At 38.7% G+C, this 25,560-nt stretch overlaps 1 protein-coding gene across 1 annotated transcript in view; it reads left to right on the top strand.

The window, feature by feature from the left end:
• LOC139708395 (catenin delta-2-like) overlaps positions 1–25,560 on the top strand; it is a 41,184-nt gene that overhangs the window by 8,751 nt on the left and 6,873 nt on the right. The window contains exons 3-15 of the mRNA XM_071620348.1: positions 4,906–5,038; positions 5,786–5,975; positions 6,913–6,960; positions 8,129–8,283; positions 9,619–9,736; positions 10,809–10,938; positions 15,199–15,283; positions 15,858–16,044; positions 16,719–16,869; positions 17,652–17,799; positions 18,841–18,934; positions 19,869–20,077; positions 21,365–21,501. Of these exons, the coding sequence (XP_071476449.1) occupies positions 4,906–5,038; positions 5,786–5,975; positions 6,913–6,960; positions 8,129–8,283; positions 9,619–9,736; positions 10,809–10,938; positions 15,199–15,283; positions 15,858–16,044; positions 16,719–16,869; positions 17,652–17,799; positions 18,841–18,934; positions 19,869–20,077; positions 21,365–21,501 (1,785 nt within the window). The remainder of the gene's footprint in view (positions 1–4,905; positions 5,039–5,785; positions 5,976–6,912; positions 6,961–8,128; positions 8,284–9,618; positions 9,737–10,808; positions 10,939–15,198; positions 15,284–15,857; positions 16,045–16,718; positions 16,870–17,651; positions 17,800–18,840; positions 18,935–19,868; positions 20,078–21,364; positions 21,502–25,560) is intronic.

Here is a 25,560-nt window from a genome sequence, read left to right as displayed (position 1 = left end):
TACCTATCTTCAACGTCATGTCTTCATGAATTTCCTGGCTTCTGCCCTCAAGGAAGATTGATAAACAACAACAACCCCCCCCCCCAAAAAAAAACAAAAACAAAAAAAAAAACCAACAACAACAACAACACAACAACAAAAACAAAAAACAAAAAACAAAAAAAAAACACACACACAAATGAAAACAAAAAACAAGCAAAATTGAAACACAAATGTCAAATAAAAGGTTGAATTCCTTTCCTCAAACTTGTACATCAAAAAGAGTAAGAGGCAGAGTATTAAGAAAATATCTGAGGACACTTTGATGATGATAATGTACAAAATAAGAACTTATTGTGAAAGCCTTGATTGAAATGCATCAGCTGTATATATGCATGATTTCTCTTTGTTGGCATTAATGATAAAGTATGCCATATATTGTTGAAGTATCCACAAGCACTGGAAAAGGAAGTAGTAAAATGCCTATTCTTGCCAAAAAGCCCTTTTACCTTTATGACATTGACATTCTCCATAGATTTATTTATTGATTTGTTGCATTTGTCTTTTGGGTTCTCCATTCGATAGCCTAAGAGCTGAAAAATAAAGTGAGAGTGGTAAAGAGTGCATTTTGTGCAGAGAAAGAGAGAGAGAAAAAAAACCACTTAACTTTAACTGACTTTTAGTATTCATCACATCTATGTTATTGTTCGTTCAACCTTGCTACAATGTATCTTTCAATCATGTTTAAACTTCACAAGTTGCCCAATGAGAAAAAAAAAAGATGAAAGAAAAGTCACAATATACAGTGTTAGTGCCATGTTCATTTAGTGTTCTCTTTGCCTGAGTTAGCTCCATGAAACTTGCCATCCATCATATAATTGTCTATGTCTTACTAATTATAATACATCTTTGTTTCCGTCAATTTCTCCTTTATGTTCTTTCTATGGTTTTGCTCTTGTTTTGTTTTTTCCATTGTTGGTCGTGTAGTAATCACACAACTGTGATTCTTTGCGAGTTCTTTATTGTGTACCATTTTCATTCGAACATTGCAAATGCAGCGCAATACATTTTCTGGCCCCACAAATACCGCTTGGGCCACCATCACCACCACCACCACCACCATCCTGACAGGTTATCCCGAAAGTCTTCCAAATCTTCTCTCGGTAGCCGCAGTGAAGGTACCATAGTCCCCTTTATGGAGACAATGTGCACCATTGCTTTTTTCATATCATTGTATACAAAGCTTTACTATCCGGACAAGCCCCCAGTGTCTATGTATGTCTTTCACTATACAAGCTCTGCTTCCCGGACAAGCCCCCAGTTTCAGTACTCTGCTGTCATTGTGCCCTTCAAATGCATTGTACAACACAAATGTTTGCATGCTGAGTGGAGAGTACTAGCATTGTCTGTCTTTGTATCAAAATCTGGTTGCTACTGTCTGTTTTATTTTTAAATGCATTGCCTTGTCATTGCATGCTCAAAGTATCTGTTCTGTTAAAGTTGTGCCATGTAGCATGGATGTAGTCATCTATATTATTTTGTCTCATCTTCATTGGGTTGCTACATTATTGTACACAGTGATTGCAGTAATATCAGCATGAAGGGCCCTATATCTGCAATTATTAATTGCGTTGGTGCAACAAAAAAGAGACCACATTGCAGTTTTGAAATTTGCACACCACTGCCAAGTGAAAGATAGAGCATATTATGAAAGCTTTTTAAATCAGTCAGGTGTTTTTAATTAATTAGTGAATGGTAATTTAAAATAAGGCATTATATGATTTTGAGGGTTTTTTTTCAGTCAAATGCAATTGATTAGCATTTTGAAAGAAAAACTGAATGCTAAGCACACTTTAATTGTACAACAGTGCACTTGTTCTCTTTTGTACTTCACACAGTGATCCTTAAAGGACAAGTTCACCTTCATAAACATAAGGATTGAGAGAATGTAGCAATATTAGTAGAACACATTGAAAGTTTGAGGAAAATCGGACAATCCGTTCAAAAGTTATGAATTTTTGAAGTTTTTGTGCAGTAACCGCTGGATGAGAAGACTACTGCAGTGTGTGAATAACTTAGATGTCACATGCGTACAACAATGTGGAAAAGGAAAATATAAAGAGAATTTCACAAAATTTCATCTTTTGAAAAAAGTACACATTCCCCCGACTCGTTACCGACAAATGTTATGGGTAATATTATTCCCCCTGCCTTTAGAAAGAGGCAAGTCAAGTGTTCTTTTATTATGCGAAAAAAGTGAAAATATGTTGAATTTTCTTTACATTTTCTTTATACTGTTGTACGCATACATGACTCACAAGCTGTAGTAGTCTCCTCATCCAGCGGTTCCAACACAAAAATTTTAAAAATTCATAACTTTTGCATCGATTGTCCAATTTTCCTCAAACTTTCACTGATGTGTTCTACTAATATTGTTGCATTCTCTCAATCCTTATGTTTATGAAGGTGAACTTGTCCTTTAAAGTTCATCCTCAGTTTCTAAGCGCAACTTTTTATACTAGATATAATGGAGTCATCATAACATTGACAGTCCAAAATGTAACTAATTATGTAGTTGACACACATTTTGCTCCGCTGTTATCATATTCCCATGTTTGCATTTTGTCAGAGGGCAATTACTGTTTGCCAGACCCATACCTCTTCAGATCAATCACAGCTAAACTTATTACTTTCTGCCAGTAATTAGAACATTTTTATATGGAATCTGCCAAAGCAAGATAGGTTCAATGCCCCTTCCCCCTCAAAAAGAAGAAAAAAAGATAAAAATAAAACCAAAGCTGAATTAAACTTGCATGTAATCTTCTTTGGATCACCTCAATTTACTGGAAGTCATTTGCAGGTTCATATTGTTTTCCCCCAGTAATGAGATAATTTCCAAAGCATGATAAGGATCTATTAGTATTAAACAGTGAAGTAAAAAAAAACAAACCCATGACCACTGTATTATACAGACATTAATATGAAGCATACACTTGGAAGGACAGCAGATTAAGAAGTACAATGTATTAAACACAGTAAGATATATCGTACTTGGGAACGTTCATATGTTCATATGACAATCATATTTGTCATATTTATGCCTATATACACTATTTTTATTCATTTATTCATTCATGGGCTATGCAAGAGCCATTGTCATGTCACAAAGTTTTTAATCATACTCAAAATGTCAATATACATTGTGTACTGGGGCCTGTCTTACAAAGACTTGTGATAGAAATCAATCACAAGTTTCTTGTGAGCTGCAATGCACGTTGCAAGTGATTTGGGGACTTGTGATTGATTTGAAGGCTTTACAAAGACGGGGCCCTGGTCACATCAAAAACTGTTTATCCTCAGTTATGTCCATTTATACAATTGTATGGTATGGTATTGCTGCATGATCCACAAATACATACACAAATTGTAATGTCGATATTCTTAAATGATATAATCAAGTTCTAGTAGATGTTTCTTAATCTATGATTGTCCATATATGTGTAATCCTTGTCAGTATGTAACATTCATTGCTTTGTCTCACTTTGTGTAAAAGTGAATTTTGTTCACGTACACACACTCTCTTTGTATACATGATGGTCAAAACTTGTATGTTACAATGTATTTCGTATATATTTTATATACACCTGTGTATGAGAAATATTTTGTCAACTATTACTTCTCGGGGTAGATGCAGGTGATAAGTTTGTAGTGCTGTATGAAAAGTGACAGTTATTTTGAGGTGTGCCATCCACATTGATCAGGTTTTGTAATGGGAGAAAGTACTAAAATAGATGCTGGCTCTATTATCATGTTCAGTGATATTGAGAGGTAGAAAGATATAGGGTAGAAGCTGAAACAAAAAAATAGAATCGCAAGATGGTGTTTCAGCATTAAGTTACCGGTCCTGTGTTTTGTGTTGAGTGTATGCGGTGTACAAGGAACACTGTTTTCACCTCGATCAAATGGTCAGATGTTGTTAGTTGTCCTGTTCTTGTCTTCATTGTGTTTTTTTCTCTCGTGCCAAGTAGAACAAATGTGATATGTGTCTAACTTTTGCCAATGTAAATGATTTGTAAATATACAAATATTTACAATCTAGAAATGAAAGGGGAAAGAACAAAAAATCCATGAAGAGAAGAGTGAGAGAAAAAAAAAGAAAAAAAAAAGAAAATGAAAACAAGGAAGAGAGAGATGAAGAGTTAGAAGGAAAGAAAGACAAGTAGAAAAGAAAAAAGATGATTGAAGAAAAGAGGGAATTAATGAGGGAAAACGAGATAGAAGAGAAAAGGAAAGAATTAAAATGAACTGGAGATGATAGATAGAAAAATACAAACAGTGCAGGAGAAATATAAAGAAAGAGACCTAGAATGAACAAATCAGCAAAAATAAAAAAAAAAGCTTGTGGGATAGAATACATTGAGAAACAGAAAGAGAGAGAGAGATATATTACATATAGATAGATATATAAAATGCTGAAGGGGGTGGGGTCAAAGAAAGTTGTGAATCCAACTACTTTGCTCTTCTTGTTCACTGAATTACTGTATACGCTGAATTTTTTGCGAGGTTTTTATTTTCGCGAATTTCGTGAGTCAGCTGCTTTGTGCGAGATTAAAAACACACGCAAATATTGACTCTGATCCTGATATATATGTGACGTACGCGTACACATTTCTCTGCTCGGTACAGGACTCCACGATCGCGAATTTAACCACTCGCGAAATCATTGGGAAGTCGCCATTCGCGAAAATTTAGACTCGCGAAATATATGGCATATACAGTAGATAAAATGCTGAAGGGGATGGGGGCAAAGAAAATTGTGAATCCAACTCCTTTGCTCTTCTTGTTCACTAGATGACTCTTCATACTCATCTCCTCTTGTCAGTGTCCTCCAATATCTCTCTCCTCTGACCCTTGACCTCTTAACAGGTGATTGGAGGGCACCTGACCTACAGGAAGTGATTGACTACCTGGGTCACGAGAACCAGGCCATCGTTGCCCACGCGGCAGGCTACATCCAACATCTCTCGTACCAGAACGATGATGTAAAGACGAAAACAAGGTGAGTACATCCTTGTGGTGAGAATTTCTTCATTAGCAATATTAAAGCCAGTTCACAGTTTAGCACTAGTCTGCAATGACCTCTCCAACCACAGACTTTGCAATACATGGAATAGTCTTCAAGAAGAGCAGATGAAAACAGCCATGCAGGAAGTGGTAATTCAGTGCTGCATAAATGGCCTTTGCTATTAGATGTTGCTGAAAAGAATGCACATTCACCTGTAAATACCAATCTGCACCTGGTTCATTTATAACATAGTTTTCATGAAACCCTATATAGGTTTCAAATTCCTAAGTTGCAAATCCATTTCAAGAGAAGGTCTGCAATGACCTTAAACTGCACATGCTCAGATTGGAACTGTGAACTGGCTTATTCCAACAAGTTGCATTATCCCCTTATTTTCTGTAATTTCATTGTTATATGCTGGGTTACAAAATGTGTAAAAGATGATTGTACTTTCATAGAATATGTATCTTTTATTTACAGGCTGTGATGATTGAGGTTGAATAGTTTGATGGAAAATGTAGTTAACGGGGCTTGTGAATATATATTTCACAAAATTGCTCCTTTCATTTGAATTTTCAATAATGAAAATGAAGAGGAGATGAATGCGGCGTGGTGCTGGTAGAGGAATATCGATAACGTTGTATGTGTTTCAAGAAAAGATATGTACATATATTTGCATACATTATGTTATGAAAAATAATGTAAGAAATTTTTTCATTGTCTTCAACTCCCCTTTCACAGAGAATATGGTGGTATCCAGCCTCTGGTGGGGTTGCTAGGCAACCCGCTTCCAGAGATCCACCGGTCAGCATGCGGCTCGCTGAGGAATCTCAGCTTCGGTAAAATGCATGAAGAGAACAAGGTGAAGATCAAAGGAAACGGGGGCATACCGGCACTGGCCAGGCTGATCCGGACTTCCGATGACCCAGAGGTTTGTCAGCTTCAAGTATCTTTGTCCCCTCTTTTCTAATTTACTTTTGAACATAGGTGTACAATTTTGTTTTACCTTGTTTATTAATCGTTCTTTATTTGCCTATTGTTTTGCTAGGGGGTTAGTATTCCCCCTCCCCCCTCCACCTTCCAATGGAGCAAGATACATTTAAGTTTAGGCTGTCTGTCCGCATAGTTGTTTGGGGACATTTGCCTGTTAAGATATCCTTCAAATTTGAAGTTCAAAGTTCAAAGATCTCCAAGCTTTGACGAGAAACGTCATTACACGCCATTTTTTTTTTTTTTTTTTTTTTTTTTTTTTTTTTTTTTAGTGAGGAATTTCCAAAGCAATGCAGTTTGATAGCAAGGATTGAACGGGATTGATGATCTTGATAAAGAAATGAGGGTTCCAAGTGTCCATGAGAGTAGGTGAAGAAAAGCAACCACTGCTAAAGTCATGATTTACCTGTGAGTTGGTGACTGAGTTCCAACAGATAGTAATGATGACTGTCTCTTCTTGAATTAATTTCCTGAGAACATTCTCTACATTCTCCCCCTCCCCACATCCCCCCCTCTCTACCCCCCCCCCCCCCCCCCCCATAATCAGTTCACATAGTCACATACAGGGGAGCCCCCTGCTTTGGACTACTGAAATTACCTCATCATATTCGATATTGCGTTATATCAGGGATAATGCAAAGCAATATTAACCTGTTGAAAATTGGCTGATTTGACTTTAACACGCATTTCCCTTTTTAATACTGAGTATGCTCGAGTACTAGTCTTCAGCGGATTAAAGAAATTGGACCCGGAAAATTAGCCTTGTTATAGCAAGTACTATATCAGACCTCGTTTTATTAAGGTTTCACTATATTTCCCTGCTTTGTGATTCATTAACTTGGTCATATCACCTCCCCTACCTCTTCTTCTTCTACCAGACCAAAGAGCTGGCAGCTGGGACACTTTGGAATCTCAGCTCCTCAGAGGTGAGTCAAATATACCGGTCTTCAGGGTGTGAGGTAACAGGTGCATCATACCGGTATCAAACACCAAGTGCACATATTACCATCTAGCAACCTCAAATTGCTATTTAAGATTATGTAGAAAGGTTTGTAGAGCTGCTGATAGTGGTAGTGTTAGTGTTACTTGGTTAGCTTTGAAGCCACCCTTTACTGACATTAATGTGTTTCCTTCATGTGTCATGGGCGCTGAGTTGGCTCAGTTGGTAGCGCGTCTGCCTCGCAGTCTTAAGGGCCCGGGTTCGAACCCGAGTCTAGACTGAGCAATGTTGTGTGTAAACATACCGTCCCCTCTAGCAAGAGGCAAAACACTTTGTCCCTTTGGATAGGACATGAAATGGAGTTCCCGTGTATGAGAGAGCCACAACTCATGCACGTAAAAGATCCCGCTTTATTAATTTATCGCAAAGAGCAGGGTGTTTAACCCGGTGAAGTGGTCCTACCTCACATCCAGCTGGACCCCATGGAAGACCAGCTTAGTGTAGCTGAATATGGGCTATCCCGCCATCTTCTCAGATGGAAAATGACCAAACAAACAAAAACAAACAAACATACCTTGATTTGTCTTTACGGGGTCTCGAAAAGAAGAAACAAATTATTAAAGTGATTATAAAAAAGTGATTATAAAAGTTGCATGCAATAATTTCTACTCTACTGATTTCACTGAATTGCACTCTGTTGTTATCATGATATCCTGCTTTGTTTGTTAAAGTTGATAGAAATTTGTGTAGTCTTCTTGAGAGAATGGTGCAGTACTTGCTAGTATTCAATCTTGGGGTGTCTATAAACCATCAGTTTTTGTTGTTGTTATTGCTTGTATTTGTCTGATAGTCATCTAATGTGTAATAACATAGATGACATGTTCGGTATTTCAATTTTATGATTTCTTCATTCAGATTCATTTTGGAGCATTCAACTTACCTTTAACTTCATTCTAATTAACACTTTTTCAGCTGAAATTTGTAAAGACAAGCACCATTTCATTATTTGTTCATTCAATTTAGAATGATATAGTCACGTGATCACGTATGTGCTGCACTCATTCATTCGAATTCATTTGCGTACATCGATTATTTTCAGAATGCTGTGCTCCTCAAACAATTTGAATGTACTTTGACATTTGACCTCTTTCCAGCCCTTGAAGAAGAGTATCATGGAGGACGCCCTCGTGGTCCTGCTGAGTTACATTCTTATACCAGAGTCTGGCTGGAAGCCCAGCGGGAACAGTCCATTCAAGGAACCAGGGACGCCGTGGTCAAAGACCCTGATCAATGCCACAGGCTGCCTCAGGTAAGGCAGGAATCTACAAATCGGGGAGGCAAGGTGGCCCAGTCGCTGGTGCATCTGCCTAGCAATTCTTGGTACCGCCAATACCTAGGTGCCGTGCGCAGAGCAGCGTTTTAGATGCATTATGGGATAGCTCATGGGACAAACTTGCCTCGGTTTTGGCTGCACATGCACTCAGATCACGCTCTATCTTTATCCAGATGTATTTTTTGTTGAAGATTTCTTCGCTTTCTGTCAAGTGACTGGCACATTGAAGCCTTGCAGTAGTGAACCATGACTCTTGTGACTGCGGATCAGTAAAACCTAGAAAGTTTCAACTCTTTTAAGCTGAATTATAGCCAAGAGAAAAAGAGGTAACAATGGAAAAGCATCGTATGAGAACTGTGACTCGCATGAGACAACCCGAAGCGAACAAGGGCACCAAGGAATGCCACAGTGCATCTGTGACAGAGCTCTTCAGCGTGCGCAGAAGTTTTCTGCGCATTGGCGATACCGAGAATTATCAAATGCATGGGGTTTTTGGGCCCGGATTCAGATCACAGTGAGTCATGCTGAGCAATGTTGTGTGTAATCATTCCGTCCCCTCTAGTAGAGGTGAAACAGGCTGTCCCTCAGATACATCATTGAATGGAGATCCTGACGTGTGTGTTAGAGAGTCACATGAAAGATTCTCTCCCTGATTTGAGAAAGTTTGGGTGATCTTTGGAGATATATGTGACACACAAGTATCTCCCTCTGATTGGAATCTCTCTAACTCTATAAGCCCTCTGTGTCCTTTGAGTACTGATTGACACAGAAAACCCCATAGCAGTGTACACACTGTCCAAAACCCCTCGCACAGAAAGGGTTTAATGGGAAGGGATATTGCAAATTGCCCTACATCCACGTAAATAAGCACTGAATTGATCAGTGTTTTAGTAGTAGCCATGATAAAAGAATTCATGGGCGTACATACTCGAGCAGGATTCAAACCTATGACCTCCTGATCTCCGGACAGGCGTCATCTCCACTAGACCATCGAGCTTCCGCCCGACAGCAGTTGTTGGTTCTAATCCTTATAGCATGCAGCGGGTACTGCGTAATTATTGTTGGGTAAATTATGACGCCTGTCCGAAGATCAGGATGTCGTAGGTTCGAATCATGTTCGAGTATGTACGCCCATGATTTTTTTTTTATCATGGCTACTACTAAAACACTGATCAATTCAATGCTTATTTCCGTCGATGTAGGGCAATTTGTCAGTCAGTTGCAATGAAAACATCCCGACGGAAGAATTTCAGGAAGGGGTATGTTTGCATCTCTGCCGGTATCAACTCTCACTCCTTGTCCTTTATACAGGAACATCAGTTCAGCTGGCCTGGAGGCGAGGCGGAGGATGCGGGAGTGTGAGGGAATGGTGGACACCTTACTCCATCTCGTCAAGTCTGGTATCCACTCCAACGACCTCGACGGCAAGGTGAGGTGTAGCTCACAGTGAATACTGCTCTACAAAAGCTTCCTTTTCTTCAGCCATCGTTGCATTGAGCTCTTTATATGACATATTTTGTAATACAGGGATCATTGTTTTTTATTGGGGGTGGGGGAGGGCAGGAAACATTGTTTGTTTCTCTTATATTTATTTTTGCACTCATTTCTCTCTGAGGAAAGACAGCCAGAAACATACGTATATACATGTAAACCAGTTTGTAACTAGCTCATGTACACATTGGTACAAATGACCTTTCTTTTTTCTCAGTTGGTTAGGCACTTAACTCGCTTTCAAAGTAGCATGTTGCATAAGCTTGCCCCACATAGCACTTCTTGGAATTTGTGTTCAAGCAAAGAATGACATTATGTTAGACCAGGTGACCAGAATAATCTGTTAGTTGATATTTTGGCAGGCATCCATTTCTTCTTTTATATTGAATGCAATATAGCAACCGTTTTCTTTTGAAATAGCCAAATACCAGGCTTGCTGTCAGGTGGATGTGCTGGCAAACACTATTTAGACATGGATCACATCAATAAATCATCACATCACAGATGCTACTCTGAGTAGTAGAGTAGTATGTAAACTGGATGTGTGTGTGTGTGTTGTGTGTGTGTGTGAGTGTGTATATACTATGTACGTATTAATGTGATGATTTTTTTTTTTTTTTAATTTGATTTCACACAGAACCAGTTGTAATATATGTTGCTATTACAAAGTTGTATTTTCATGTGTAGGCAACCTAACACAAGCACAAGATGCTTTCAAGGCTGCCTGGCTCTCATTGTAAACGCCATTATTACATGTTATTGCGTTTTATTTTGCCGAATAAATGGCCTAGATTGGTCTCAATCAATCAATCAATGCTTATCTCAGTGATTTAAGTGACCTTTTTCTGCTCATGCATAAAGGGGAATTCCGAAATGGTCTATTTTACAGTTGTTTCATTTCTGGGATATTCTCAAAAATAACAATTTTGGTAAAACAAAAAAAATGATACCACCCATAACACAAAAGATTGTGGTTTGAATGTCTGATGGTTAACGTTTTTGTTTCCAAGGTGATGGAGAACACGCTGTGTATCATGCGGAACCTGACTTTCCGCATCGCCAACGAGGCCAACCATCCCGACGCCGTGCCGCTCCGCCAGACGTCCGTCAACGCAGACCATCCATCTCAGCAAAAGAAAGGTGAGGAGTGTCTGGAAACAAGACTAGCTGATCAATTCTCAGAATATATATATATTTTTTTTTTGTCTCTGTTTTTAACTTCTATTTGTTGCCACAGGCGGGACTCATAATTTTGCTTCTTTCCTTGTTTGTAAATTTTCTTCAAATGGAAAATACGAATAACAGTAGGAACTTTTGTACTTCTGTGCTTTGGAGCTTGTACATGTTTGTGTAAAAGTAATCATGACATCTTCTTTTTAGCCAAAATTATATTATAGGGCTGATACTATCCTTTTTCCATTTTTTTTTTCATGTTTTACTTCCATCTCTTCTCCTCACTCCCTATTTTTGTTTTTGTGTCTCTCATTTCTTCTTTTCCACCACTCTCTGTTGGCGTGAAAAATATGAGAAAGAAGATACAATTGTACATGTAGCAGTATGTGTTACATGTATTTATGCTGGGTTGAACTATTGATGTATGTGTACCATGTATTTTGTAATCATCGATAGGAGTTGTTTTGTAATGGTTGACAGTGGCAAGGCAGATGCTGAAAGAAAAGCAAAACAAAACAGTTAAGTCCGATACTCTGTAATTTATACTGTGTCGTACATGGTTTCACTAGAAAGGAGCATGTACATTGTAAAACTGTACAATTGACCATACCAGTTTTAACCCGTTGAGGACGAGTCCCGAGTATACTCGGCCAATCGTCTACGTGAAATGCATGTTGTAGTAAAATCAAACCGTCCTCAACGGGTTAATAGCAGTGACTGTCTAATATGGTTAGCCTGGTGTGGCATACCATACATTTTGTAATTCCAAATGCTGATTTTGTTTGTTCACTTGTTTGTTTAGAGATGTTCTCATCTTAATGTATCTGCTTGTTTGTTACTTGTTATGCCTCCGCCACGAAGTGGTGCCGGAGGCATTATGTTTTCGGGTTGTCCGTCCGTCCGTCCGTCCTTCCGTCCGTCCGTCCGTCCGTCCTTCCGTCCGTCCGTCCTTCCGTCCGTCCGTCCGTCTTTCCGTCCGTCCGTAATGAATTTTGTGGACAAGGTAACCATCAAAACCTGTTGAGGTATCCTAATGAAACTTGGCATGTATGTGTATTAGGGGGTGAAGTTGTGCCTATCAACTTTTGGGTGCACGTGCTCAAGGTCAAAGGTCAAAAGGTCAAGGTCAAATACATAAAATTTCACTATTTCCACCATATCTATGCAATGCCTGAAGATATTTTCTTGAAACTTAGTGTGTACATGTATTACCCAATTTAGATTCTCTGGTGAAAGTTTGGGTCATGAGGTCAAAGGTCAAAGGTCAAAAGGTCGAGTAAAAGTATTAAAACTTCTTTTTTTAGCTCACCTGAGCCAAAGGCTCAAGTGAGCTATTGCGATCGCCCTTCGTCCGGCGTCCGTCGTGCGTCGTGCGTCGTGCGTCGTCCGTCGTCCGTCGTCCGTCGTCCGTCGTCCGTCGTCCGTCGTGCGTCGTGCGTAAACTTTTTACATTTTCATCTTCTTCTTGAAAACCCCAAGACCGATTTTCATCAAACTTGGCAGGTAGCATCCCTAGGGGGTTAGGAACTCAATTTGTTAAAATGGGCACCATGACCCACCCAGGGGGCCCCCAGGGGGGCCCAAACCCCCCAAAATTAAGGAATCTTTAAAAATCTTCTTCTCTAGAACCAGAAGTGATAGAGCTAAGTTAATACTATGAGTTAGTTCATTGATGACTGTAGTTTCAAGTTTGTTCATGGCAGAATCAGGGATGCCCCCCTTGGGACCCAGGGGAGGGGGGTGGGGAGGGGTTCTAATGGGGCCTAAATTGTACATTTTCATCTTCTTGAGAACCCCATGACCCATTTTCACCAAACTTGGCAGGTAGCATCCCTAGGGGGTTAGGAACTCAATTTGTTAAAATGGGCACCATGCCCCACCCAGGGGGCCCCCAGGGGACCCCCAGGGGGCCCAAATCCCCCAAAATTAAGGAATCTTTAAAAATCTTCTTCTCTAGAACCAGAAGTGATGGAGCTAAGTTGATACTATGAGTTAGTACATTGATGACTGCAGTTTCAAGTTTGTTCATGGCAGAATCAGGGGTGCCCCCCTTGGGACCCAGGGGAGGGAGGTGAGGAGGGGGCCTAATGGGCCTAAATTGTACATTTTTATCTTCTTTTTTAGAACCCCATGACCCATTTTCATCAAACTTGGCAGGTAGCATCCCTAGGGGGTTAGGAACTCAATTTGTTAAAATGGGCACCATGTCCCACCAGGGGGCCCCCAGGGGGGCCCAAACCCCCCAAAATTAAGGAATCTTTAAAAATCTTCTTCTCTAGAACCAGAAGTGATGGAGCTAAGTTGATACTATGAGTTAGTTCATTGATGACTGTAGTTTCAAGTTTGTTCATGGCAGAATCAGGGATGCCCCCCTTGGGACCCAGGGGAGGGGGGTGGGGAGGGGTTCTAATGGGGCCTAAATTGTACATTTTCATCTTCTTCTTGAGAACCCCATGACCCATTTTCACCAAACTTGGCAGGTAGCATCCCTAGGGGGTTAGGAACTCAATTTGTTAAAATGGGCACCATGCCCCACCCAGGGGGCCCCCAGGGGACCCCCAGGGGGCCCAAATCCCCCAAAATTAAGGAATCTTTAAAAATCTTCTTCTCTAGAACCAGAAGTGATGGAGCTAAGTTGATACTATGAGTTAGTACATTGATGACTGCAGTTTCAAGTTTGTTCATGGCAGAATCAGGGGTGCCCCCCTTGGGACCCAGGGGAGGGAGGTGAGGAGGGGTCCTAATGGGGCCTAAATTGTAAATTTTTATCTTCTTTTTTAGAACCCCATGACCCATTTTCACCAAACTTGGCAGGTAGCATCCCTAAGGGGTTAGGATCTCAATTTGTTAAAATGGGCACCATGTCCCACCCAGGGGGCCCCCAGGGGGGCCCAAACCCCCCAAATGAAGGAATCGTTAAAAATTTTCTCTAGAATCAGAAGTTATACAGCTAAGATAATACTATGAGTGAGTACATTAATGACTGTAGTTTCGAGTTTGTTCATAGGAGATCCAGGGGTGCCCCTCTTGGGGGCAGGGGTGGGGGGGGGGGGGGGGGGGGGTGGTTAGGAAGGTCCAAATGGGGGCCTGAATCGTACATTGTCATCTTCTTCCTGAAAACCTCATGATAGATTTTCGTCAAACTTGGCAGGTAGCATCCTTAGGGGGTCAGGATCTCAATTTATCAAAATGGGCACCATGCCCCACCCAGAGGGCCCCAGGGGGCCCCCAATTCCCCAAATTAAGGAATCTTTAAAAATTTGGGCCCTTATTGTACATTTTCATCTTCTACTTCAGAATGCCTGGTCAAATTTTGGTAGAGCTGTGAATAATTTAGATTAGTGACTGCGTGAAAGGTGAACTTGCGATACTCAGGTGAGCGCTAGACCCGCGGGTCTCTTGTTTTCTCTGTAAATTGGAAAATTGTTCAAGGTATCTTCATGGAACATAGTATATACATGTACTGACTGGCAGTGATTATCTAGAGAATGTAGGGTTCATGGGGTCAAAGGTCAGGGGTCAAAGGTCAAGTGCAACACTTCAAAATTTTACTATTTCCCACATGTTCATGCAATGCCAGCAGGATTATTATTTTTTTTTTAACACTTGGTGTATGCATGTGTAACCTAATAGAAATTCTCTGGAGAATTTTACTTTTTTTTTCTTTTTTTTGCCTCAAAGGTCAAAAGGTCAAAGATCAAGTGAAAGTGCTGAACTAACTTTTTCCTCCATATCTCGGAAGTGGCTCAATGTATCGTGAAACTTACTGCATATTTATGCATGTTCTACCTGAATGTGATTATCTTATGAATTTTAGGGTCAAAGGCCAGATGAACATGGTAACAATTTACTATTCGGTACAGAAATTGCACTTTTTCTCCATACCGGTACCATGAAAATTACTAAATGCATAAATGTATGAATGGGTCAAAGTCAAGTTAAAGTCCTTAAATCCCCAAATACATGCTCTCCTATTCATCCAATTAAACCAAGGTCAAGGAAGGTGAAAATTCAACACATTTGTGACAAACTTGTCATTTCAATATTTTGCCAGTTTTGTGAAAATGTAATCACACATTGTCCACATGTACTATCTAGACCTATTAGGAGAATCATGCATTATGGCGGAGGCATACCAGTCGCCATAGCGACATTTCTAGTTTTGTTTTAAAATGTAGTTGTTTTTGTCCCTTTGTTAAAACCAGTATTTTTCTTCCTTCAACACAGGTTCACCACAGAGTGGTTCTCTCATATGTTTTGGGGGAAGTAAAAAGAAAGATGCTCAGGCCACAACAGTGAATGGAACAGCAGGGTGAGTTGTGTGTATGCACAGACACTAACACAGACACAGGCACTGACACTGACACTCATGCCGTCAAACCCCCGTTTGAGGCGAGACCCCATCGCCAAACGAAGCTGATGGGGTGCTATACCCCCCTAACGATTCCTTGTTTGAGAGGTGGCAGTAGATGTGCTTGCCCACTGCAAAATAACTTTCTACTCAGGCGTGGCAAACCTGGAGGCCAAGCCAGGGTTTAATGACTGCAACAGCTGTCATATTACGTAAGAGCATGATAAGGATATCTGCCTGTGGCAGGCCATTCAAAGTGCACTCAATTTTCTCTATTCTTTTAAAGTTTTAGATTTTATATTCTATTGAGAAATTCTATAGTCAACCGTTCTGAATTTCGAACGAAAAATTTTGACCCATAAATAACGAAAATACAGGAATAAGAAGGACAGCATTGTAGAAGTTTGTCGACACACACACGCACCATGGAGCTACATAGCCCATGCCAAAACCAAAACAATCTCCTCCTCCCGCGGGTGTGAGTATAGTACCCTAATCTCTGTTTAATTCTTCTGATTTTTTTTTTTCTGAGCAGGAAATCGGGAACCTGGAACCCCTCCATGCCCATCCCCAACCTGAAGCAAGACGTCAAGGGAGCCGAGTTGCTATGGCAACCGTCCATCGTGTCCCCCTACCTGACCGTCCTCTCAGACTGCTCCAATCCGGCCTCGCTGGAGGCGGCCGCGGGGACGATACAGAACATCTCGGCCGGAGAGTGGAACGTAAGACAGAGAGAAGGAGCAAAGGAGATTAGAAGAGTCTGAAAAGGAAAAAGCCAATTTGTAACATTCTCACTAAGGCTGTGAACAAAAACTATATTACTGTATGAGCTGAAATTTTCGCGTACAGATATTTTCGCGAACTGCTTCTTGGAGGACATTTTCGCATGTTGTTAATTTCGCGGTTGCGAGGGTCTAACTGAACTTAGCTATTCGCACGTTGTTATTTTCGCGTGCTGTTATTTTCGCGGTTCAAAGGCGATTCGCGAAATTCGCAAAAATAAAACCACCGCAAAAATTTCAGGTCGTACAGTATTGATTACTGTCAACCCAAATCCTACAATAGTAGGCAATATTGTGTGGGAGATATACAACTGTAGCTCAGTGTTCATGTTTTTTAGTGTTGTTGTTGTTTTTTTTGCAAATTTTGGGAATCGAGTGATATTTGCAAAGCTGCATATTCATGAAAATATTGACAATCAGTCTCTATCAGCATTCTGCATTCAGAGTTTGAGAAGCCACTATTTTGTTTGTTTGTGTTACTTCAAATTCTGTTAAAGGTGACAAGGTTTTTAGACCTTTTGAAATAGAGAAAACAGGGCAGGTATTTGTTGCTGCATTATTGACAAAAGTATGTTGACACCTATCCCTTCCCTATTTTGTCACCCACAATGCAGTGGGCAATGTACTTCCGGGCAGAGATGCGGAAGGTCAAAGGTCTTCCCATCCTGGTCGAGTTGCTGCGGATGAAGAATGACCGGGTGCTGATCGCGGTTTCCAAGGCGCTGCGAAACCTGGCCATGGATCCGCGGAACAAGGAGCTTATCGGTGAGAGTGTTAACCCACTGACGACGAGTCCTGAGTTTACTCGGGCAAGCGTCTATGGGAAATGCGTGTTGTAGCAAAATCAAACTGTCCTCAAAAGGGTAAATTTGTCTTTGCTTGAATGACAGTTGTTTCAAGACCATTTGTCTTTAAATTCCTTCATGTTGCACGTAATGCCACGTATGTCTCTGTAGTTTCGTGTTTGGTGTCATGTCCATGGAGTCATTTAATAGTCATACAATGCTTGTCTCCATTCTTTATTAGCTATTTGTCCTCATTTCTTTTTTCTTTTTCTTTCTTTTTTTGATAGGTGTGAGAGTGATTTCAGCCGTTTAGGCTTTTAAAGAATGTACATAACATGTGTGCAGTTTCTACAATATGTATTGTGTATCTCTCAAGGGCCATGAACTTTGTGTTTTAAGAGCAACAAAAATGCTTCTGTTTCAGTATGCAACCAGTTTCTATTGACTTGTTGGTTTATTGTTATTCCCTATTGGCCTATATCAAATAAAAAACAAAACAAAAAAGGTCTGCATTTCATTTCACTCAAGTAATGATAAGGCAAGTATGACATTTGCTAGCATATTTGGAGTCAGCAAACCCTTGCTGCCTGTGAGTTTCCGTCTTATATTTCTTGTCTTAATAGTTTCTTTCAAGCCTGACATGTATATATTTATTTATTGTTTTCCCTACTCCTTCACCTTGTTTTGATATATCAAACAAAGTCTTTTTTTTTTTTAATTTCTCTGTTTGTTTGCTATTTTGTTTTGTGATTTCCACTCCAGGCAAGTATGGCATGCAGGACCTGGTGGAAAGACTACCAGCATCAAGGACCGGTAGGAGAATCCCAGCAGAATCATCTGCCAATGAAACCATCGTGGCGATCCTCAACACCATGCACGAGCTCATCTCTAAGAACCAGGAGAATGCAAAGTGAGTGCTTACATTAGTCGTACAGTCATAAAAAGGGTTACTTTTTATTGTATCACATATGTTACTGCAAAATATTTCTTCTCTATGATTTATTTTGAAAATATTGTCATCCCATTATGTACAAGAGTCTGAAGTTTGCTTAGACTTTACGTGGGAGCAGCCAAGTTAACATAGATAATGGCTTGAAATGGTATGCATGTGAAGCAAGAATTAAAAGTTCTATTGCAGCTGCTACAGCACTAGAACAGTGAATGGATTGCAAATGAGTTACCATACTGTAAGTCTTTATTTCATTTAGTAATGGAAGCATCTTGTCGTTGATTGTTTTTTTTTAGCTGTTTCTATCCTTAATAATATTTTTTCTGAAACCATCATCTCACAGGTAAAATAGAGGCCCAAAGGTGCATTATACGTTTTCAGCTATTTTCTCTTCAAACTTGTGATTTGTATACCAGTAGCTAAAATGCCCCTATCTAGACACAATCAAAAGAACAGATGCCTGGAGTCAGATTCCTGATCATCTGTTGACATCTGTTTGTTTGTTTGTTTGTTTGTTTGTTTGTTTGTTTGTTTTTTTGTTTGTTCATTTCCATCTGAGAAGATGGCTGTATAGCCCTTATTCAGCTATGCCAAGCTGGTCTTCCATGGGGTCCAGTTGGATCTTGGATGTGAGGTGGGACCACTTCACCGGGTTAAACACCCTGCTCTTTGCAATGATGAAGCGGGATCTTTTACGTGCATGAGCTGTGACTCTCTCATACAAGGGACCTCCATTTTATGTCCTATCCAAGGGACAGAGTGTTTTGCCTCTTGCTAGAGGGGATGGTATGTTTACACACAACATTGCTCAGTCCAGACTCGGGGTTGGAACCCGGGTACGTAGGATCGTGAGGCAGACGCGCTACCGACTGAGCCAACTCACCGCCCTATGAATTTCTCATTGTAGAGCTGTCATATTTTCTTGGTGATTTTCAGTCTCTCAATGATTTCTTTCCCCCTTTTAAAAAAATCTTGACCCTGTCACTGTCCACCCTCTTCCAGGTCACTGAGGGGTGCGTCCGGAATAGACCGCCTTGTTTCCCTCACGAAGACCAAAGGGGCTTACCCTGCTGCTGTAGTCAAGGCTGCATACAAGGTATAACAACAAAAAGATAATTAAAAGAAACATTTGACCGGAATAAGAAGAAAGAAGAAGAAGAGACTGACACATCCAATGTGTATAGATATAATTCTATGGTACACCTTTTTTATTGTGAAGCTTTTTTTTTTTTTAAGAAGAATGGATGCATCTCTTTTGAAAAGATGATGTGAGTGGAAAGTTATGAAGTGGCAGGAAATGCAAATAGTGTGTAGAGACAAACTCCAAGATGCCATACATGTATATCAACAATCATTACCCACTGCCAAAAACGAAATAATGATAGGATTTAGGCAAGGGAAACAATGCTTGAAAGGAGCAGGCATTCAAGATGTGTTATTGCATTCTGCTGTTGGCACACTATGATATTAAAGGGAGGATGTATTCATACTCTGTATTGAAGCATTTGATTGTCATTCTCCTCTTTTCATAGAATGTGGAAGAAGCCCTGAAGTCACAAACTGCTTTTGCTCACTTGTATATTCATCCTTTATATTTTTTCTGTCTCTTTGTCTCTCTCTCTTTGGCTCTCTCTTCCTCACTCGTTCTTTCTCTCTCAACACACTAGGCATGATATTCTGTAGATTTCAATCTGATTTCAGATATTTTTTTTTTCTCAAGTCTGCATACAGTTTGCTTTTTCCATGTGTATCAAAATCACTTGAAAATAATAATGATAATGATAATAATAATAGTAATGATAATTGTGAATTTATATTGCGCAGTTTCTATGAAGCATGTATATACTCAACTGCGCATAACAATAAGATATAATAAAAAAAAAAGATTAGATTCATAAGGAAGTAACACAATCTAATTCGTAACTAAAATTAATGAAATATTTTTTGAAAATACAATTAAATATATGAATAAAATGTTGATTTCTGATGTTATTTCAACAAACCTCAATATCATCCCCGACACACCCTAGGTGCTATACATGCTGTGGTCGTACAAGGACATGCGGCCTCAGTACAAGAAGGACGGTTGGGATGAGAGCATGTTCCACACGTCAAGCACTTTCACCACGCTGCCACGCAAGAAGACGATGCCGGACGGCGCTCTGCCACCGACGACCAGCGACGTTGAGAACAAGGATCAGCTGGGCAGGGCAAACTCTGCCCCCGCCAAATTTGGTGAGTTTATACTGACGAGAAAGTGCGGCATTTGTTCATTCTACAGCGTGCTGGGGGGAGGTACTAGGCTGAAGCTAGCATACCGACAGTAGAGTAAACATGTGGGACTGAACACAGTTCTTCCCCTTTATGAACGTACTGGCCCACATGTGACTACGTACTTGTACAGAATTTAAAATGTATTCATTGTAGTCATATTATGGCAATGGCCACATAAGAAGTGAGGAGTTTGTTGTTGTTGTTGTTGTTGGTGGTTTATTTTTTTAATAATCCAACAGGGATTATGCAGCTTGGTATGTACCTGGTATAGGAAGGTGTTGTTATGTGTTTGGGCATGTATTACATTCTGAGATATTCTAAGATTTTACTCTTCCTAATATTTGCATCTAAACAGTACAAGTACTTGCCCATTTTGCATCAGAATGGGCAGTAGTAGCATACATGTACCTTGCAGCCCAATTACAAATGTTATGGGGGGGGGGGGGGTGAGGGATAATCAAATGCCAAAAAAATGGCCTTCACTAGCAAGTCACAGCTATTACATGCTTTAGCACGCAAAGGGTTAAACAAATGCCAGGAAAATATCTTGGTTATTTACAACATTTCAGCCCTTGCTTCTTGAAAGTATTCTGTCCCTACAATTTTGTATGTGTAATAGCTCACACACCCCATCTCAGTAACAATGCAAAGGGTTGGCTGTTAAAAACCCGGTGAGGATGAGCCCCCGGTATACTCGGGCAAGTGCCTACGGGAAATGCGTGTAGCAGCAAAATCAGCCCGTCCCCAACGGCTTAATGTGACACATAAAGGCTTAAAGGGATCGTATAGTTTTGGTTGAGACCTAATTTCAGGTTTCTAACATTTTTTGGTGAGATAATGAGAAACCTCTTCTGAAATATGAAAGAGCATGTAATTCCATGAGGAATTCATCAGTTATTTGATGAAAATTGGTTATTTTGAAATAACTGAGATATCGAAAATATGGCAAGTCGAATAAAGTGTGGGACCCATATTTTATTACGATTGCTTTGTTTTACTTTGTTTTTGGATGTTTCAGTCATTCCAAATCCGATTTTCATCAAATAAATTTTGAATTCTTCTTAAAATGGTATGCTCTGTACTATTTCATACCAAGTGTTTTCGTGGTATCTCGCAAACAGTTAAAAGCCAATTCTCATCTCCACCAATACTATACTATCCCTTTAACAAATTCAACAAGTGGAATTTTTTTTTTTTGGTCTATCCCCCTTCTAATAGCCCCACAGCCCGCCCATCAGCCTTACGTGCCCAGCCAACCCACCAGGCCCGCCCCAGAGCTGACCCACGTCCATCCCGACGAGCCCCCGCCCCCGTTCGATGACCCCTACGACTCTTACCACAAGGCTCCGTTGTACGACGAGAGGCCGGTAGATACGGACTACAATGCCGGTAAGTGTGGTGGAACCGCTGTGTTGATAGGATAGTAAGACTTAGAGAGAAAGAGAAACAAAAAGGAAAAAGTAATCAATCGATCAATGAATGAATGAATGAATGAATGAATGAATGAATGAATGAATGAATGAATGAATGAATGAATGAATGAATGAATGAATGAATGAATGAATGAATCAATCAATCAATCAATCAAAATCTTGACATTCATCTGAACATCAATTACATACAAGATGTATGATATTAGTTATTGTTTCTTACTATTGTTATGCATGGTGGAAATTTGTGTAAGTTTTAAAGCATTATTGAATATCCCCAAAAGTTCATTTGTCATTATCTTCCACATTACTCTCATAATTTGTTGTTTCTAAGCAATTTTGACTCAACTTCTAATGGCAATATGAAATTTTGTGATTGACAGTTATATTCATCAATTTTTTTTTTTCTATTCAGATTTAATGTTGATTGGGTATTTTGTGTTGGTATTTTGCTATGAAACTTCATCCCTGTGAATTACTGATTTTTTTTATTCAGCCTTTTAAGTCAAAGACACAATTTTTTTTTTAATCTATTTATTTATTTATTTTGATTGATTTATTTATTTATTTATTTTTTTTTTTTTGGAGGGGATGTCTGTTGACAAGTTTTGCATTGTGTTTTAGTATTAAAAATGAATACAGCTACAGTTGTACATGTAGGTTTTGCATACTGACTGATTATTTCTGCTGTGCATTGGACTGATAAACCTTACAGTGTTGAAGAAGTGTTCTAATACATTGTATGCATGCATTTATGCATGAAATGTGACACACATGAAAGGATTTTGTTATTCTACTAATATGTCTTTTTGAAATTGTGTAAGGGTTTTTCTTTGTTCCATCTAATGCACTCTTGTATTAGTGGTACATTTGTACCAGACTAGCTACCATTTTGCAGGAAAACAAGGAGGTATTTTGAAAGTAGTTAACATTTTTGTAATTTTGATTGAAATAAACTGACTACCACAGCATTGTGTAATGGACCTTCTGGTCCAAAAGAATTAGTCATAGTACTTGAAATTGTTTAACACTGTAGGTTTCTTGAAGCATACATCTTTAATATGCAACAGGGTACAAATCTTCAGGAAAAAAGAACAGAAACAATGATCTTTTTTGATAATTGTAAAAGTTTTTAACTGAGCCTGTCCTCAACGGATAATAATCAGTGTTGAAATCAATCAGAGACATGCTGTTTATACAGTACTTTGGTATGGACATTGCAAGTTCAAACCAGGAGTGTAATGTAACACCATAGTTTCACCTCCCATAAACTGTACACATTTTTTTGTCTGTTGAAAAACAAACAAACAAAACAAGTTAAAAAAAGTTAAATCAATAGTGTTACGCAATGCAGTATTGTTACTGTGAATATGTGGGTAATATTAAAGCATTGAATTAATGCATGTTGTCAATTCTATCATTTTATTCTTGTAATCTGTAGCAAGTCTCAATGGCAGACCACACACAGGCAGACCCTATAGGTCATCAGGTAAAAGGACCAATGAGAAAAAAAAAATATTTATGTAAAGCTGAAGTGTAGAAACGAAGCAGTTAATCTTCTCTCAAATACAAAGTGTAGTCTTGAGCATGCATTTACAAATGTATCTTGCATAGCATGATATATCTAGTGCTTCTTTGTTCTGCCGCTTTCTCGCTTCTTTATTTTATTTTATTTTATTTTTTCGTTACTTCCCTTTGTGTTATATTTTCCGCTGTGAATGAAACTATTTCAATATTCCTTTAATCAAGCAAATATATATTCAAAAAGAATTATGTTAATGCTATTTAATCAAGCTATGTATGTATATTAGGTCCTGGAAATGTACATACCGGGTTTCATCTTGGTATTTTTTAATTCTTTCTCTGTGGTTTTTAATATTGGTTGCTCTAATTACTCGGAAAAGGCAATATAATAATCATAATATCACTCTACTAATGTACTCATGTAGACAATGATGCTCAATAGGGCTCATTGAATCTGTAGATTAGCAATTAGATAAAATTTCATATGAGAATGTTTATTATTGAGACTTCTGGACAAGCTTTTTTTTTTTCATTCTTAGATAATTTACTTCCTCTAATACTGTAAAAGTGGAAATTTTCATGCCATTGGTGTAAAAAATTTTCGCGGCCCATTTCGCGCAACCAGAAGCTCTCTTGGAAAATAAAAGCACGCAAATTATTTTTGCATGCTATATATTCCAGTAGTTAAAATCTTGATTCCGCAGAATTAAAAACACAGGGAATTAATCTTACCCGGCCGAGTGCAAAATGCGAAAATATTCACTTTTTACTTTACTAAGAATCATTTTCTGTTTTGTTTCCTTGCAATTATATCTCTTTCACTTTCTCTCACCATGTTTTTTTTCTTTCTTTTTTTCTGTGATATTTATTAGACATTAAATAGTTATATGCAAAAAAAGAAAAAAAAAATCAGTGGTCAAAGTTTAAAAATTCCTTTTTTTTCCTTATCCCCTTTTGCAATTAATCATGAAATTGACAACATTCTTCACTCAAATTTTTATTGTTTTTTTTCTTTTTTGGTCAATCAGTTGCAGTAAATATTAAAGGCATTATTCACCTTTTGCAGATTGAACAAAAAAACAGGCTTTAGTGCTTCAAAATAGTTATAAAATGTGAGTTAGGGATAGAAACAATCAATGTTTAAATTCTAATCAGGATGAGCAATGTTAAAGTATAATTGTTGAATATGCAAAATATGAACAATATTTACAATGAAATTGTTTCTAGACTAAACCACTACAGTTATGGTTTATTGAGAAAAAACAGTGAAATCTCCTTACATTTTAGGCTTTATAGCAAAATGTTTATATGGTAGGATGTTTTGTGATGCGACTGGCCTACACATATGCATCAAATGTGATAACTTGAACATTTTTTTTCTTTAATCACTGCTCCTAAGGGTAATTAACTTGTTTGTTTTCTTTTTAATGCACTATTGCTTTTCAGCAAGTTGTCCACATACAATTCCAACATCACTTTCTTTGAATACAATGCCATAGATATCAAGCTGAAAGAATAATCACAGCGCAATGTCCTTGACTGGACATCCTCTCCAAATCTCCAACCAAAAAATCTTTTGAATTATGGCGTGTGGTCAGATTTTATTATTTCATTTGCTGATCACGTTTAGTATTACATGCAATACTACATTTCTCTCTACCTCTCTTGTCTCTTTACTTCAAATTTGAACAGCATTTGATATTAAAGACAGTTTAATTGTTGATTATCTCAAACACTTCAAAGCTTCACCCAAGGCTCTTTTTTTTTTCTTTTCACCAGACATTCATTTACTATATCTCTTTAAAAATTCTGCATCTTTTATTTTTTTTTTTGAGAGAGATAAATAGTGCCACACAAATCATAAATGCTGTGAATTATCATAATTTTACTTGTTATCTGAGAAGAGTTTTGCTTCTTTATTATTGATATTTAGTCAGATTAACACGGAAGTTTCATGAACCTTTCTTGATTTATACTGTGTCTCTTCAGAGGATGTGTGACAGATACCCATCTTTATAAAATGCACACATTGTTGTAAGGTTATGAAATTATCAGCACTGAATGTTCACTATTCACAGTCATTATGAGTTTAGGCCGTCAACGGCCACGGCCATAATAATTTTTGCATGGCACTATCTTGAAGAGCTGTGGCTGACTTCAATCTTGATTACTGTACTATACATGTATATTGCATAGCCAAGACTAATAAATAACATTGCATTTTAGTATTGACTTTAATATGTACATACAGGTGTATATCCCCTGGCATGGAAGGCATGTAGAGTGTGTATTCATTAATTTGCATGTTTATGAATTGCTTATTTGGCTTGTGCATGTATAGTTATGTCATATGTCGTTCATCTGGCTGAATGAACTGAGGGAAGGGAGCTGCCTTTCTTGACAAGTTTATCCAACACTGAAATACAGTCTAACCTGTCTATAGAGGCCACTCACCCAAGGAGATGAAAAAAAAAAAAGGCCATTGTAGACAGAT

Source organism: Diadema antillarum, unplaced genomic scaffold (genome assembly GCF_040938485.1).
Source record: "Diadema antillarum isolate AM-2024a unplaced genomic scaffold, OU_Dant_1.0 seq00001332_RagTag, whole genome shotgun sequence".
In the NCBI taxonomy this organism is placed as follows: Eukaryota; Metazoa; Echinodermata; class Echinoidea; order Diadematoida; family Diadematidae; genus Diadema; species Diadema antillarum.
The sequence above is the reverse complement of the archived record's forward strand: the minus strand, read 5'-3'. Positions and strand labels throughout refer to the sequence as shown.